The sequence below is a fragment of the Zootoca vivipara genome, chromosome 5, assembly GCF_965207765.1.
Source record: "Zootoca vivipara chromosome 5, rZooViv2.hap1.1, whole genome shotgun sequence".
NCBI lineage: Eukaryota > Metazoa > Chordata > Lepidosauria > Squamata > Lacertidae > Zootoca > Zootoca vivipara.
Window position 1 is genome coordinate 97,198,488 of NC_142588.1, and position 16,543 is coordinate 97,215,030.

The 16,543-nt window shown below is 50.3% G+C and overlaps 1 protein-coding gene across 15 annotated transcripts in view; it reads left to right on the plus strand.

Moving 5' to 3' along the window:
• The window catches only part of DLG1 (discs large MAGUK scaffold protein 1), a 90,803-nt gene that overhangs the window by 23,993 nt on the left and 50,267 nt on the right, over window positions 1-16,543 (plus strand). For 2 of the 15 annotated variants that reach the window (XM_035134107.3, XM_035134108.3), the window contains exon 1: window positions 7,151-7,408. The exons of the other annotated variants lie outside the window; for them this stretch is intronic. In XM_035134107.3, coding sequence (XP_034989998.1) covers window positions 7,166-7,408 — 243 coding nt within the window. In that variant the 5' untranslated portion in view covers window positions 7,151-7,165. Of the gene's footprint in view, window positions 1-7,150; window positions 7,409-16,543 lie in introns of those variants that run through there. 15 annotated transcript variants of the gene reach the window in all.

Sequence of the window (16,543 nt, forward strand, 5' to 3'; positions counted from 1 at the left end):
ATCAATATCAGCCAGCAGATTCAGCACAGTTTCTGTGACATCGGAGGTGTGGCCAGGGAGAGTGGGCTGGATGAGGGCCAGCAAACTGAAGCGGGATTTTGACAAGGCCGGAGGTGCTCTTTTGGGTGGGTGGTTCTTGGGCCTGGGCATGAGAGAGACTGCCTGTTTAGGAGGCGGGGGTGCTCCGCCTGGAAGGGGCAAATGTGTGCCCTGGGGCTGCTTCCAGAGCCGTCGCAGCTGGAGGCTTGGTTTCAGCCATTCCGATGCCTGGAGCTGGTAACAGATGAATGGGTAGGCAGAGGAGGTGCAGCGCACATCAGGCCGTCCAGGCAAGGCAGAGACCATGGAGACGTCCCCCAGCACCACTCTCTGAGACCAGGTCTGCAGGAAGGATGAGAGTTGCAGCTGCCCTGCGCCTCCCAGGCCAGGCCGACAACTGATCCAGAAGCAGACTATGATCTGTGGCAGTGCTTCCCAATTGTTGGTCCATGGAGGGGTCTGTGGTACCATACACATAACAAAAACTACCATAGAGAGATCAAAATTTTAAAAAGTAGGGGGTCCATGGCTTGACTTTTGAAAAACAGGGGGCCTACAATACTTAGCTAATTGCGAACCACTGATCTATGGTTATCTTTCATGTCTATGATGATGAGCCCCCCTGGTATGAAGTGTGCGCGCTACAAGCATTGTTTTGGGTGGTGGGGGATGAGTGTTCAGACCCCTGGGCTCTCACTTGTGGGGTGCCTCAGGGTTCTGTCCTCTCCCCCATGCTTTTTAACATCTATATGCAGCCGCTGGGAGAGATCATCAGGGGGTTTGGGCTGGGTGTCCATCAGTATGCTGATGATACCCAGCTCTACCTCTCTTTTAAATCAGAACCAGTGAAGGCGGTGAAGGTCCTGTGTGAGTGCTTGGAGGCGGTTGGAGGATGGATGGCGGCTAACAGATTGAGATTGAATCCTGACAAGACAGAAGTACTGTTTGTGGGGGACAGGATACGGGCAGGTGTGGAGGACTCTCTGGTCCTGAATGGGGTAACTGTGCCCCTGAAAGACCAGGTGTGCAGCCTGGGAGTCATTTTAGACTCACAGCTGTCCATGGAGGCACAGGTCAACTCCGTGTCCAGGGCAGATGTTTATCAGCTCCATCTGGTACGCAGGTTGAGTCCCTACCTGCCCACTGACTGTCTCTCCAGAGTGGTGCATGTTCTAGTTATCTCTCGCTTGGACTACTGCAATGCGCTCTACGTGGGGCTACCTTTGAAGGTGACCCGGAAACTACAACTAATCCAGAATGCGGCAGCTAGACTGGTGACTGGGAGCGGCCGCCGAGATCACATAACACCGGTCCTAAAAGACCTACATTGGCTCCCAGTACGTTTCCGAGCACAATTCAAAGTGTTGGTGTTGACCTTTAAAGCCCTAAACGGCCTCGGTCCGGTATACCTGAAGGAGCGTCTCCACCCCCATCGTTCGGCCCGGACACTGAGGTCCAGCTCCGAGGGCCTTCTGGCGGTTCCCTCATTACGAGAAGCCAAGTTACAGGGAACCAGGCAGAGGGCCTTCTCGGTAGTGGCACCCACCCTGTGGAATGCCCTCCCACTAGAGGTCAAAGAGAACAATTACCAGACCTTTAGAAGGCATCTCAAGGCAGCCCTGTTTAGGGAAGCTTTTAATGTTTGATGGATTTCTGTATTTTAGAATTTCTGTTTTTTTGGAAGCCGCCCAGAGTGGCTGGGGGAACCCGGCCAGATGGGCGGGGTATAAATAATAAATTATTATTATTATTATTATTATTATTATTATTATTATTATTATTATTATTATTATTTTGGGTAGTAAATGTTCCCCAAAGTAAACCCAGGGTCAGCTTGGGGTCTGTTAGAAAAGGACTGTTGAAGAACAGGTTCCAGGTGTTTTTGTTGGCTGGAGGTGAGGCATCCTTCCCCTCTAGGTGGGAGCAGAAGGGCGCTCAGTGGGTGGCTCCTTGACCTGGATAACTGGGCAAGAAAGACTGCACTTGGGAGCAGCATAATCTGTAGATCTGAAGTGGGCAGAACATGTAACAGACGGAAGTTGGATTAATCAAGATGCACTAAGGCAGCTGGGGGTGGGGTGGAGGCAGTGCCCATCGGTCCGTCCATCACAGCTGCCGCTTGTGGTTCTGCTTTGAGCTGGGCTGCTTGTTTCTCCACCGCAAGGCGTTTTTGGAGCAACTTGCAATAAGGCCACCATGTTCATTTCGATGTGGTATGCTCAGAAGATGAGCAGGAGGTGGCATGCTCAGAAGATGAGCAGGAGGATCCTAAAGAGTGTCCGGGAGTCCAGGCACTTCAATCTTCATATTTTGGTAGGTGAACTAAAATAGCCTGATGATCCGGTTCTTAATTCAAGGGGAGATACTTCTGATACATAGAAAATGTGTATCTTTTGGCATTCTGCAATTTACAAATATTTAAACCACGCTTATTACAGGGGATTTTTCAAGACTAGAGGTGGGGAGATCCCTGGAGTCAGATTCAGGAAGATTTGGGGCATCTTCAGACGGCCCTTTGCTTTTGTACAGTCGTGTTTGTGCACTTCATTGCTTGGTGATGCTGCTGGATCCAGAGCTTGACTGATGCTGGGCTTCTTTGTTGGAAGTGCCAAATCTTTCAGAGCTCAATCTGCTTGTTCCTAGGACCAGAGCTGCTGTTTTTGCTTTGAATGTGGGTTTTTTAAAAGAAAAAGAAAGAATGTTGCTTCATGTTCCACATCTCTGCCATTCAAGGGTTGGAACATTTATTAGCCTTTGTATCCTCTCCCCTCTTGGAGTGCATATGCTGTAGCTGAGGCCTCCACTCATCATTTGAGTGTGGACCCAGGCAGGGGGATAGATAGAAGCTTTTACTAGGAATTGGGGGTCATTTGATAAAGCCAACTGGCAGGCCACTTGCTTGATCTGAGCCCATCACAAAACTCACAGCATATGCAATGTGATCTTTCCTCCCCATCCCGCGAGTTCCCTGTTGCTCTGGTGCTTCCTTCCAAGGGCCTGCTTCCTTGTCTCCAACTCTCTTTCTCCCTCTTCTCCCTGCTGTGATCCACTGGTCAGGAGAAAAAGAAAAAGAAAAACCAGCCCTCCCAGACAAGATAGAGAATACAACATGGACATAAAACTCCAAAGAGATAAATCCAAAGTGAAACCGACAGCAGAAAAACAGCAACAGTACTGCCAAAAATCTTTAAAATCTTTAAAATGTCAACACCTGTTTTGAAAACTAGAAGCCCTGGGGAAATGAGGTCTTCACGGTGCACTGGAAAAGACCACCCCCAGGACTATATCCCTTCCTTGGCCTCAAGTCTTTGTCCTTCTACCCATTGCAGCTATGAATAAGGTGCAGGCCATTTAAAAGCCCTGCTCAGAGTGAGCCTATGTCATCTCAGTGGCTGGTGGGTCACGCTGCTTGCCAGTCCCATTGAAGTGCTTGTGCTCCCTGACTGGTTTAGCCTCCCAGTCTGAAGCCCAACCAAAAGCATCTCTGCTTAACGCACATCCATTTCAGTAGCATTTGGAGAACATCAGTTATGTGGGGTGGAAATTTTTGAATTTTTAGAAATGCACTGTTTCCTGAAATAAATTAGGAACATAAATAAATGAACATAATGCCTGCCAAATCTAAAATCCAAGTTTGTTAAGCCATCCAGCATGCTACAGTTAGCATGTTGACTGTATTCAGTGCCTATATATTTTCTTTTAATTTTAATAATGTAAGGTAAGATTGAATCATAGAATCATAGGGCTGGGAGGGATCCCAAGAGCCGTCTGGTCGAACCCCCAAAGCTGTCATAAGTATTCCAATAAAAAGAGTTTCCAAGTAAAGCTTTGAATCTGTTTGCTCCGTCACTGTAATCTCACTGGCAAAAGCCAAACTTTCTTCTCCTGCAACTGCTGTATTGTGGCCCCCAAAGGCAGCCCCCCCCCGGACAGTGGAGAAGTGAGAGGCCCACAGCATCCTCTGGCCCCTCAGCCATCCCTCCTAGGATTGCTCTAAGTAGGCTAAGTGCCCCTTCCCCCCTGTTTGGATTCCAGTAAAAAATCCCCACAGCTTTTATCTGTGATAGCTTCTGTTTCTGTTTTGACAATGTTCATTAAAGTAATCTTAGCTTGGTTTCCTTTGGGATGTCCCCATGTGATATGTGAGAGAAATAACACAATACTTTTGCAAAGAGGAACATGATATTATTGCTCATGTAGTAATGTTAATCATCTGTTAATTATGTTGTCCCTATTACGGTATAGCTTTTGCATGCGAATAAAATTCTATAAAAAGAAAGCAAAATTCCCCTTTTCTCAGATTTCAGCAAAAGCCATTTATTGAAATTCCCTCTCAAGGCTCCTTGTAGGAGCCTCACATGTCATTGGCTTCTGTGAAGACTAGGTGTAATTTTAAACTAAAATAAAGTAAATCTTGCACATTAAGTCAGACCCAAATTAGAACAGAGGTTCTTATCTTTGATGCTGACTCAACCGCAGGCTCAACTCAGGAAGACACACACATGCACAGGGCCCCATTCTTCTCTCCTGACAGTCACTAAAGGAGAAACCTAAGAGTTAAAATTCATTTTGATCGCATTTTGTTGAGACGTTGGAGGATATTAAATTACTGTATGTTGCTGCTAACCAGTAAGAGGTTTTAGAAGTCTGCCACTGCTCTGAGATAATAGTTTTCCAGCTTCCTACTATTGAAGTTTTTTCCATGTTTACTTGTCTGTTGAGTAACCTCTCAACTGAGCATGAGTCCTCAAAGGCTCCCCCTGTCACATGCGTCTGAAAACCAGTTCCAGGAACTGCAGGAGGACAGAGGAGCTGCTTGGGGGCTTCCCATAGAGGCATCTGGTTGGCCAGGGTGAGCAGTGGATGCTGGACTGAATGGGCCCCTGGCCTCATCCAGAAGACTCTTCTTGTGTCCCAAGGAGCTCTTTGCATTTAGGGGAGGTGATCGAAAGACCAGCTAGAACTTTTTCAAGTGCCTACAAAATACAGTACCATAATTTAAATTATCTGAATAATTTCTTTCAGAAACCAGTCACCTAGCATTGTTGAATATGTATGTATATATTATTATTATGCACTGAGTCTATGGGGCAGCTTGCAGTATCAGATAAGCGAAGAGCAGGAGGAGCCTCATTACCTAGCCAGACCTTTAGGCCACCGGACCTGGTCTTCTCTCTGCACCAACTGACAGTGGCTGTTGGGATGTCAGGCTGGAGTTGCCTACCTGGAGAATTTTGCACCTGCCTCGTGCTCCATCACTGAGCTGGGCCCCTTCTCTGGAGAGGGAAGCTTGCAACAGAATGGAAAGTGCTAGGACTCGGAGTGATGGGCAGCAGCCAAAGCAAAATGACTCTCTGGAGAACCTCTGTTGTTATTTGCGAGTCAGCAGCTCAAGGAGATACAGATTTTCCATTAGGTGGTTGTATTCATTAATTTATGTATGAAATTTATGTACTGCTTAAGAGAAACATAAATCTCTTAAGCCGTTAAAATATAATCAGGAGCAAAAGAAAATTAATGCATTTTCCTTTAGGAAGCTCAGGAAGAGAATAAAACTATATACCGTAGATCAAACTTAGTAGTACACTAAAAGAAAGTTTAAGAACTAGGAATTGGAGTCCAGGGAAGTTAGGGGTAAACATAAATGTCTATAAGAGGCATTTAACGTTGCTTGCTGTCTCCGTCTCTCAAGCCAAGGGTGCTGCTGCCATGGCAGGAGCCCTCTTCTGTGTCACAAAGTGACCAGCGGCCAGGTACTCTGGTTCCCAGTTGCTTAGGGCTTGGACCCTGAACTTGGCTCAGTAGCTGAGAGGCAGTTAGTGGAGAGCTTGATGTGTGCAAAGCTAGGTGCCCCACTGAGCAGCCTAGAAGCTGTATTTTGTATTAACTACAGTTTGTGAACCCCAGTCTTCCAAAATTTCTGCTGTGGCACCTTATTTTTGGATACTCAGAGGGCTGTTGTATCACCTTAAAAAGATACTCCTCTTTCAGTGTATCTGAAGAAGTGTGCATGCACACAAAAGCTCATACCAAAATAAAAACTTAGTTGGTCTTTAAGGTGCTACTGAAGGAATTTTTTTATTTCACCTTAAAAAGAGAGGACGTGGCCTGGTGGGGATGCCGGAGCCCTTTTGCTTAGGGCCTTTTGCTTCAAGAGAATTATTTGGACGTGGCGTTTTCCCCCAGTGATGTGAATCTCCACCTCTGGTTCCAGTTTTCTTCCTCCCCTTTGTGTGAGATGCATCCTGTTTTGTGGGTGTCTCAGTCTTGCCTTGTTAGCCTGCGGGCAGGGATTGTGAACACCTAACGATACACAATATAGCAGCTCCTTGTTGGTTTATTATGGAGGAAATAGTATGAGCAATTACTGTTGCTGCTAGTTTCTAATAGGTGAGAAATGGAACCTGCTTGGCGGGTTTCCTGAACCTACCGCTTGTGTAGTTTCAGAGGTTTGTTCCGAGGCTTAAAAGGGGCTTCTGGTCTGCGTGTGTTTAAAGATGCTTCCAAATTATTAGCAACTGTTTGGCCATGAGGTGGGTGGACAGCGCTGCTCCCCCTTTTCCGGAGTGGCTGCAAGCAGCCGCAAGGCACCTCTGGCTTTTTCGCACAGACGCTGGTGGCGATTGGCTCCGGGTGTTCCTCCCCCCCCCCCAGCGCTGTGCTTTGTCAGGCGTCCCCAGAGAGCATCTGTTGTCTGATGCCGGCAGCATCGCTCTCTACCTGCTAATGGGTCTCTCCCCCCGAGTTCCACTCTGCCTGCCTTGCTGCTGACAAAAGGAGGAGGTTTTTGATCTTGGCAGACCACAGGAGCAGATAATAGCCTAGAAGGTGGCAGGATTGCTCCTTTGCCTTCCACCCATGGAAGTGCCCCCCGGGGAAGTAACAGGTGCGGCAAGAGTCTGGCCACAGGCGCGATGGATGGGAGCTGGCCTGGAGAGGAGTGTGAGCGAGTGAGGCTGGCTGCTGTCCTTCCCTGAGTGATGCAGCTGTAATCCTGCCTGCCGTTTGGCTGATCACTCACTGTGGCTCAGCAGCTGACGGGGACCCACGCCTGCCTGCCTGCCTGCCTGCCTGCCTGCCTGCCTGCCTGCCTGCCTGCCTGGCAGCCACCTGCTGGGCTGCAGAGATGAATTACATTTTTGGAAACAACACTCTGCTCTACTCACGTACCAGTCGGGGCGGCAACACTGGATCCGGCCATAGCTCGGGAGGGCCCAAGCAGAAGCTGTGGGCAAAGAAGGGCTCTGGGGATGCCCTGCCTTCCGAGGAGGCTGAGACTTCACGCTGGCAGCAGATTGCTGCCTTCTTCACTCGCAGGCATCGCCTCTTCTTCTTTGACTGCATCTCTGTGGCTGCCAGCTCCAGCCAGGTAAAGCATCACTTGATGAAATTGGGGGAGGGGGAGGGGGCAGCCATTGATAGAAGGGCTGGATCTGGCGATGGGATCTCCTTCCACAGCTGCCAGGATTAGGGCAGGGTGAGAAGAGGAAGGAATATTGCAGTCAGCCTCATAGGTGGCTGGATTTGACTTTGAGCATATTAAAAACTTGCATGAACACCAGCTTGGTGGCTTAACATTTCTTAACATTTATTCTGACCTGCCACATAAACAGGGATTTTGGCACAAATGTCTGCCACAGTTGAGGATGCAAAATTAGACTTAGTCAAACAGCTGGATCCCAGGGTGAGGCTAGGAGGGCAACATAGGGCACAGGTTGGCTGCATGGCCTTGTTTGGTTGGGTAGGCAAGCGTTGTCCTGGAGTGAAGAGTCCTGACTCTGTTCCAAGGGCTCTGGGTCGCCATGGCTGAGATGTCTGGCCCCAACGGGGTCTTGGTAGGCTTGGTGAGATAAAGGAAGAGAACACACTGGGAAGTGCCTCTTTACAGGAGGGAGCAGGCAGCCAAGACCGAGAGGCTTGTCTCTGCAGAGCCCCAAGAAACAACCAGGCCAGGAGGGCAGTGAGTTCAGTTTCCCACCCTGGGTGCAGGAAAGGAGAGCACTCCTATTCCCAGAGCATCCCTGGGATTGTAACTTGCCCAACTTTGTTTGAAAAGTTTCCAAGGGGTGAATTTCCACAGCTTTGCAAGGCAGCCTTGGCTCCTGCTGGGCTGCTCTGAGAGCTATGAAAAAATGTTGGGCTGCTTCCTTCCTGTAACTCAAGCACATTACTTTCATGTTCCTTCCTGGGTGGATATAGATAGGGCAAGTTTTCTCCTCCTCTTTGGCACCTTTGTCAATATCTGACACCCACATGCTCAGCCTTTACTTAGGACTTGCCTTTTCGACTTGGAGTCCTCCTCCCACCTCCATGGTTTATACCAACCACAATCCCACAATGCAGATATAGGCAGAGAGGGAAGGGGGCAGGTGGGTTGCAATGTCCTAGTGATTTGGGGCTGAGCCTGGGTGCTTCCTGGCTTCCAGCTCTCCCTCTGTCTCTTTTCTCTGCAGCCCAGTGGAGGTCCAGTGTCCTCCAGGCCTCTTGTCGCCAGCTAAATCTTAATGCTGCTGCTGCAGCACCTCATGAGCTCTCTGGCGTCATCCTTCTTTGCACATGTTCAGGCCCTTGATGTCCATACCACTTTTTTGCTTGCATCCTGTTGCTCTTTGCTGCCCAAGCATCCCATTCTCTTGCTCCAGGAGCATCATCCCATTCTGATGCTCCTGCAAGAGTGTTGACTTAGACTTCCTTCCAAATTGTTCCGAAGATGCTGACAATCTTTGAACCAGCTGAATTTCTCTTCTCTGTCTGATGCCGATCTGCTTTAGTTTGATCTTGGTATATGTATTCAGTAAGTTTGGTATCTTTTGGTGCTTTCATCTAATCTGGTAAGACAAGAATAGCTGCTTGTGCATGTTAGAATAGCTGTCTGTGCATTGTTAACCTCAAGCTTGGATTACTGCAGTCGGCTCTACGTGGGGCTGTCCTTGAGGCTGGTCCAGGCAGCAGCTGGTGCCTGTCTGTCCACGTCCCTATTCTCCCAGTGGCCAACCCCATGCTCCTATGGGGCACTTGCTCTCCCCACTGTTGTTCCCCAGCAGCTATTATTCAGAGACCTCATATCTGGAATCCGTTGAGCTTTATCCTCCACTAATTTGGCTAAACCCTTTCAAAGCCATCCATCCAAGATGGTGGCCATTGCTGCAACCCCTGGGAGCAAATTCCATAGTTGCAAGTCTGTGCTGTGTGAAGAGCTACTTGCCCATCCTGAATCCTCCAATATTCAGCTTTGTTGGATATCTCTGGGTTCTAGTATTATGTGAGAGGAAGACCACACCCGACATGATTTCATAAACTTCTATCATGCCACACCTAAACTAGGTTTTTTAAAATAGTTTTGTGTGTTTTTTTCAAAACTAAAAAGCCCCTCACAGCCTTTTCTCATAGAGGAATTGCTCCAACCTTGTTGTTGTTGTTTAGTCATTTAGTCGTTTCTGCCTCTTCATGACCCCCTGGACCATAGCACGCCAGGCCCTCCTGTCTTCCACTGCCTCCCACAGTTTGGTCAGACTCATGTTCGTAGCTTTGAGAACACTGTCCCACCATCTCGTCCTCTGTCGTCCCCTTCTCCTTGTGCCCTCCATCTTTCTCAACATCAGGGTCTTTTCCAGGGAGTCTTCTCTTCTCATGAGGTGGCCAAAGTCTTGGAGCCTCAGCTTCAGGGTCTGTCCTTCCAGTGAGCACTCAGGGCTGATTTCCTTCAAAATGGATCGGTTTAACCTCTTTAGCACACCTTTAACTCCCTTGTTCTCAAATGGTCCAGTTGCTTCCCCTGATTCATTGAAATATTTTTTATTGTGGATCCTAATGGTCTTGGCTATCTGCTGCTTGAATTCTTTTTTTGTACCCCTTACTGTCTGCTTGTCTTCCTTTTGCCGAAGTTTGTGTTCCTTTTTGTTCCCCTCATTTGAGCAGCCCTTCCGGTTTTTAAAAGGAGCCTCCTGGCCTCCTCCCAGCTTCCCTGACTGCTTGCTGATCCCACAGGTATCCTGTTGACCTTGGTGACACTTTCCCCCATCTATACCGTGTTTCCCCCTTTTTAAGACACCGTCTTATAACTTTTTTTACTCAAAAAAACAGACGGTGTCTTATTTTCAGGGGATGCCTTGTACCTTAAGGCCTCCTCGGAAGGGCCAGGCCACTGGCTCGGGGTGCTGCTGGGCGCTCTGCGCGGCACCGAGGTGGCAGGCTGCTGGCTCGGCGCTCTGCCCAGCGCTGCTGGGCGCTCCAGGCGCTCGGCGCTGCAGACTGGCGGTTCCGGCGGCGGGGGGCAGGCCTCGGGCAGCTCTCCCCCCAAAAGAAGAGGCCAGGCGCTGCAAGGCGCTCCGAGCGCTTGGCGCTTCGGAGCGCTCCGCTATGCAGCCGCCGCTTCCGACGGCGGGGGGCAGGCCTCGGGCAGCTCTCCCCCCCAAAGAAGAGGCCAGGCGCTGCAGGGCGCTCCGAGCGCTCGGCGCTTCGGAGCGCTCCGCTCTGCAGCCGCCGGCCTCGGGCAGCCAAACAAAAAGAGAAGAGGCCAGGCGCTGCAGGGCGCTCCGAGCGCTCGGCGCTTCGGAGTGCTCCGCTCTGCAGCCGCCGGTTCCGGCGGCGGGGCGGCAGGCCTCGGGCAGCTCCTCCCCCCAAAAAAAGAAGAGGCCAGGCGCTGCAGGGCGCTCCGAGCGCTCGGCGCTTCGGAGCGCTCCGCTCTGCAGCCGCCGGTTACAGCGGCGGGGCGGCAGGCCTCATGCAGCTCCCCCCCCCCGCAAAAGAAGAAGCCAGGTGCTGCAGGGCGCTCCGAGCGCTCGCTGCTTCGGAGCGCTCCGCTCTGCAGCCGCCGGTTCCGGTGGCGGGGCGGCAGGCCTCGGGCAGCCCAAAAAAAAGAAAAGAAGAGGCCAGGTGCTGCAGGGCGCTCCATGCGTTCACTGCAGCAACAGCAGCCGGTTCCAGGCCCCTTTGGCTGGCTGGGGCGCTCGGCGGTCTCGCATGGAGGTATGTCTTATTTTCGGGGGGTGTCTTAGATTTCACTAATGCTAAAAAATGCTGCCATGGCTTACTTTCTGACTACGTCTTAAAAAAGGGGAAACACGGTAGTATACATAATCACCTGTTTATTAATACTGTTTATTAATACATAATACTGTTTATTAATACATTATTACATTGATTTGTCACTTGCTACAAAATTGTCTCAAAACAACTTCTAATTATAAAGGCATTCCTAATATAAAATGTAAGAGATAGATAGATAGATATAGACACACACACACACACACACACACACGAACATTAATTAGCCAAAATCTTGCAAGAACGTCAAAAGGACCGATCCTTCTGGAACATCAATGAAGGCTTGGGGATGGTCCTACTTGCAACCCAATGCTTGGGTGACAGGGGAGCATTGCCCAGTTGGGGACCCACCCGTGTCAAGGCCTCTCCTCTTGTGGCCACTCTGTGGACCTCCCTCAGATGGTCCTGGCTGAGTTCCTAGGATGGTGGCTTTGAATAACCCCCAGGCGTTGTGGAGAGATTTGACCCTCTTGACTCGGCAACTTTTCAACTTCCTTTTTACCATTTGGGTCCTCCTTCAAAGTCAAATGTGACGGCTTGCTTGCTTGGTTGTTTCACTGATATCTACTTTTTGTTGTAACCTGCTCTAGCATCCCAGGGCACAGGGTGGGATATTAGTTTTAAAATTAATTAAGAAACACCATTTTCACTCCTATCCCTGTGCGAGGCTTTATCCTGGACCGGATGCTCCTTCGCTCCTGTCTGCCTCTCCCCCCCCCATGACTTATCTGTTCAATTTTTTTGTACCAATGGATTGCGTAAATGGAGCCACCTTTTTATTTTTAAAAACCCATTTATTTTACATTGTTATCAAGTACACAGCTTCCACAGCACGTGCACACGAACACACACACACACACACACACACAAACAACACAGAAATACCCATAGAAAATGGAATTTAAATTATTGTTATTTATTGTATTTGTTTGACTCCCAGCAATAAAATATATAATAATGTAATTCATCAAAAGTTCATCAGCTAAAACAATAGTTCTCATTCAATGTGTTTCTCCAGAATAAGTATGACCAGATACCACCCAAAGCCTCAGAACCATGTCCAAATGCCAAGGAAGAGAAAGATTTCCCTCTCCTATGGAAGAGGTCTTGGGGTTGGCCTTGGTCCAAGGCGCCAACTTCCTGGGGACGAGGTGCACGGGGGGGGGGGGGGGGAGAGTGCTCAGACAAAGGCCTGAGGTTCCCAGGGAGGCTTGTGTGGGGAGAGGTGATGCAGGAGGTGCCAAGAGTTGTAGGTTGAAACCAGCCTGTGGGGTTGGGCTTGCAAATGAATTGGCAGCCAGGTCAGAATTAGTAAAATGAGGTGCTTAGTATATGAAACATGGGAAGAACAGGCCTCCTTGGATGCTTCAGTGCAGGGGCAGCCACCCCCTTGGTGCCCTCCAGATGCTGTGGGCAAGAACTCACATCGCCCCCAGCCGCTCACGTCCAGGGATTACGGGAATTGTACTCTCTGCCCTGGCAGCGGCTGCTGAGGACTTCTGCCAGGTGCTGCTCTGGAGTCACCCTGCTGACGCCCATAGCGCCCGTCTCAGAGGCGCCCAAACACCGAGGGACAAAAACGCCCCCCAGCAGCTTGATGCCATTATTTGTGGCAGGGACCCTGCAGCATCCATTGTGGGCAGTTGCAGCCCAGGAGCTGCGGTTGCCACTGCAATGTATGAAAGCCTTTAAGCACTCCAGTGGCTTTCAGAAGGTTTTTGGCAATGACCCACCAGGGATGAAGGGGGAGGATTAGCTGGGTGGGGCAGAGTGAGCTGGGATGGGTGGTTAGGAGCCAGTCTTGCTGTCCCACAGGCAGAGATGCAGCATTTGGGTGGATAACAAACATGCTGTTGCAAAATGCTTGGGAAAGTCTTTATCTGTACTGTACACATGGAACAGTTAAATCTCAATTTGGTCTGGCATTTTTCTCCAAGGTGTTGCTTGAGCTTAAATGCTTCTAAAGTGCCGTCAGGAAGGCTTGCTGTGTGTTTAATTTCAGCTCTCCAACCCTGAATGGGAGCTGGGTATGTTTAGCCTGGAGAAGAGAAGCTTAAGGGGTGATATGATAACCTTGTTCAAATATATAAAAGGATGTCATATAAAGGAGGGAGAAAGGTTGTTTTCTGCTGCTCCAGAGAAGCGGACACGGAGCAACGGATTCAAACTACAAGAAAGAAAATTCCACCTAAACATTAGGAAGAACTTCCTGACAGTAAGAGCTGTTCGGCAGTGGAATTTGCTGCCAAGGAGTGTGGTGGAGTCTCCTTCTTTGGAGGTCTTTAAGCAGAGGCTTGACAGCCATCTGTCAGGAATGCTTTGATGGTGTTTCCTGCTTGGCAGGGGGTTGGACTGGATGGCCCTTGTGGTCTCTTCCAACTCTATGATTCTATGATTCTATGAATGTTCCTAGAAGGGGTGGCTGGAGGAGTAGAGGGATTGAGATTCTTCCTGTGTGCATCAATTATAGCTACTGACATTGAACCACATTTGTCATTTTGTTACATTTTCCTAGTAAGCAGCGATCTTTTTAGAACTCAGAAGGCCACTTGGATTTTCAATATTGTGAATAATTTGGTATCACCTGCAAATTTGGTCACCTCTCAGCTCACCCATAACTCCATATTGTTTGTGAAAACTTTGAAAAGCACCCGTTTCTTATCTGTCTTCATTGTGAGAGCTACTCTGCTATCATAGCATATCATATTTGGCAGCTGTGTAGCCAAAACAAGATGATGGAGAAACAAGAGGGGGGTGTATCAGACTGTGCAGCAGCAGCAGCAGCAGCACCCCCCCCCCCCGCAAACAAAGGTTTGCAAGAGTAGGGGGGAGCACAAACTGAGGGCTGGTGTCAACCTGCGTCATAACATCCTACTGTGGATTGAACATGCTCAGTGTTTTAGAAATCCCGACGGTCTGTTGGCTTGTTGGGGGATGGGAATGGAAAACTGGCAGGTGGGTGAAGGGCAGAATCCTGGAGAGAAGCAAGACTGGCTGCCTGCACACAAAACAGGAGCATTCTCTTTTGCAACACCTTGTTGTAGATCTCCTGCTCTGTTTTGTGTTCTTTAGCCATTTACCCATCCATATGAGGACTTACTTGCTGATTCCAGGAGTGTGAAGTTTGCTCAGGGAATTGGTTGAAACCTTTTGAAAGTGCAAGAATTTGATGTCTACCAGTTCATCTGTCTACTTGCTTGTTGACACTCTAAAACGACAGTCTAAAACAGGGTCCCCAAACTACGGCCCCCGGGCCGGATGCGGCCCAATCGGCCTTCCAATCCGGCCCGCGACGACCCCCGCCGCCCGCTGCCGCCGCCCGCTCTCACGGCGCGCGGCGCAGCGGCGATCTGAAAAATCGGCAAAAAATCGCCGAAAATCCTTTGTGCGCATGCGTACGGGCCTCTCCCGACCCGGAAGAGGTCATTTCTGGTGCACTTCCGGGTCGGGGGAGGCCCATACGCATGCGCACAAGCGATTTTCGCCGATTTTTTTCCGCCCGTGTGCGTGTGCGCATGCGCACGGGCGCGCACTCCCCCGCCCTCCGGCCCGCTGCGCGCGCACTCCCCTGCAGTCCGGCCCACCGCGCGGTCGGCGCGGCGGGCACCGGCCCGCCGCTCGGTAAGTCTGGGGACCCCTGGTCTAAAATGTTAGTAAGGCTTTCCTTTTGCAGAAGCCATGTTGATCCTGCTTCAGCAAGACTCAATAGTTGTATCTCACAAGCTTTCTACCCATTGGTTCGGAGCAAATGTTAAGCTAACTAGGGCTGGGCAATATTAGGTTTTCAACATTGTGGTGTGTCACCAGCCAAACATTGCGGTGTGTCACCAGTGCTGGGTGAAACTGCCATAGCTCTCACTGTGGGAGCCGAGGCTCTTTCACCCCAGAGCCTTGCAGGTCAGGGCCAATGCAGCTGGCCCAAGCCCCTGCTCAGCTGGGGGGGAGGCTTGCGCCCAACAGGTGAGTGAGCCAGACCACTCCCCAAGACGAAGGGAGCCCGCCTTCACCTTCACCGGCAAGGGGAAGGGTGGGCAAGCAACCTCCTCCTCCTGGGAGAAAGAGGCCACTTGCGGTTGGAGGATGGATGGCGGCTAAGAGATTGTGGTTGAATCCTGACAAGACAGAAGTACTGTTCGTGGGGGACAGGAGGCGGGCAGGTGTGGAGGACTCCCTGGTCCTGAATGGGGTAGCTGTGCCCCTGAAGGACCAGGTGCGCAGCCTGGGAGTCATTTTGGACTCACAGCTGTCCATGGAGGTGCAGGGCAGTTCTGTGTCCAGGGCAGCTGTCTATCAGCCCCATCTGGTACGCAGGCTGAGACCCTACCTGCCTGCAGACTGTCTCGCCAGAGTGGTGCATGCTCTAGTTATCTCTCACTTGGACTACTGTCATGCGCTCTACGTGGGGCTACCTTTGAAGGTGACCCGGAAACTACAACTAATCCAGAATGCGGCAGCTAGATTGGTGACTGGGAGTGGCCACCAAGACCACATAACACTGGTCTTGAAAGACCTACATTGGCTCCCAGTACATTTCCGAGCACAATTCAGTGTTGGTGCTGACCTTTAAAGCCCTAAATGGCCTCGGTCCAGTATACCTGAAGGAGCGTCTCCACCTCCATCATTCTGCCCAGACACTGAGGTCCAGCGCTGAGGGCCTTCTGGCGGTTCCCTCGTTGCGAGAAGCCAAGTTACAGGGAACCAGGCATAGGGCCTTCTTGGTAGTGGCGCCCACCCATCAGATGTCAAAGAGAAAAACAACTACGGTACCAGATTTTTAGAAGACATCTGAAGGCAGCCCTGTTTAGGGAGGCTTTTAATGTTTAATAGATTATTGTATTTTATTTTTCTGTTGGAAGCAGCCCAAAGTGGCTGGGGAAACCCAGCCAGATGGGTGGGGTATAAATAATAAATTATTATTATTATTATTATTATTATTATTATTATTATTATTATTATTATGCTTCCCCCTCCCCCCGCTGAGTGAGTCTGGGTCCTCCTCCTGCTCTCGTGCTTATCGGGGCTTTCTCAGCTTGGGAGCAGGAGCAGATTGACGGCACCCTCACCCCACCGATGACCTCCTGCTGGTGGGGCGGGTCTGGGGCTCCAAACTGCTTGGCTGAGGTGAGGGCACGGAGGGAGAATCAAGCTGTATTGGCGCCTGCACTGGTCTGGGGGACCGACCATGATGGTGGTTTCCCTCAGTGGGATATCGCTAGTGAAACCACTGTGGCTCTTGAGTCCCTTTGCCTCCAGCCCCCAGCTGCAGCTTGTTTCTCCCTCGGCACACTGAGCGTTGGGGGTGGGGGTGGGGGTCTCAGGAGTGGCAGAGGTTTCACCCGTGATATACCGCTGCGTGAAACCCCCATTGTGGTGAGCCCCTCATACTGGTCCTGGGTGATACATCAATATATCGCCGGGCCTGAAGCTGACCTGCCTTCAGTCTCAAGTCTTACTTTGG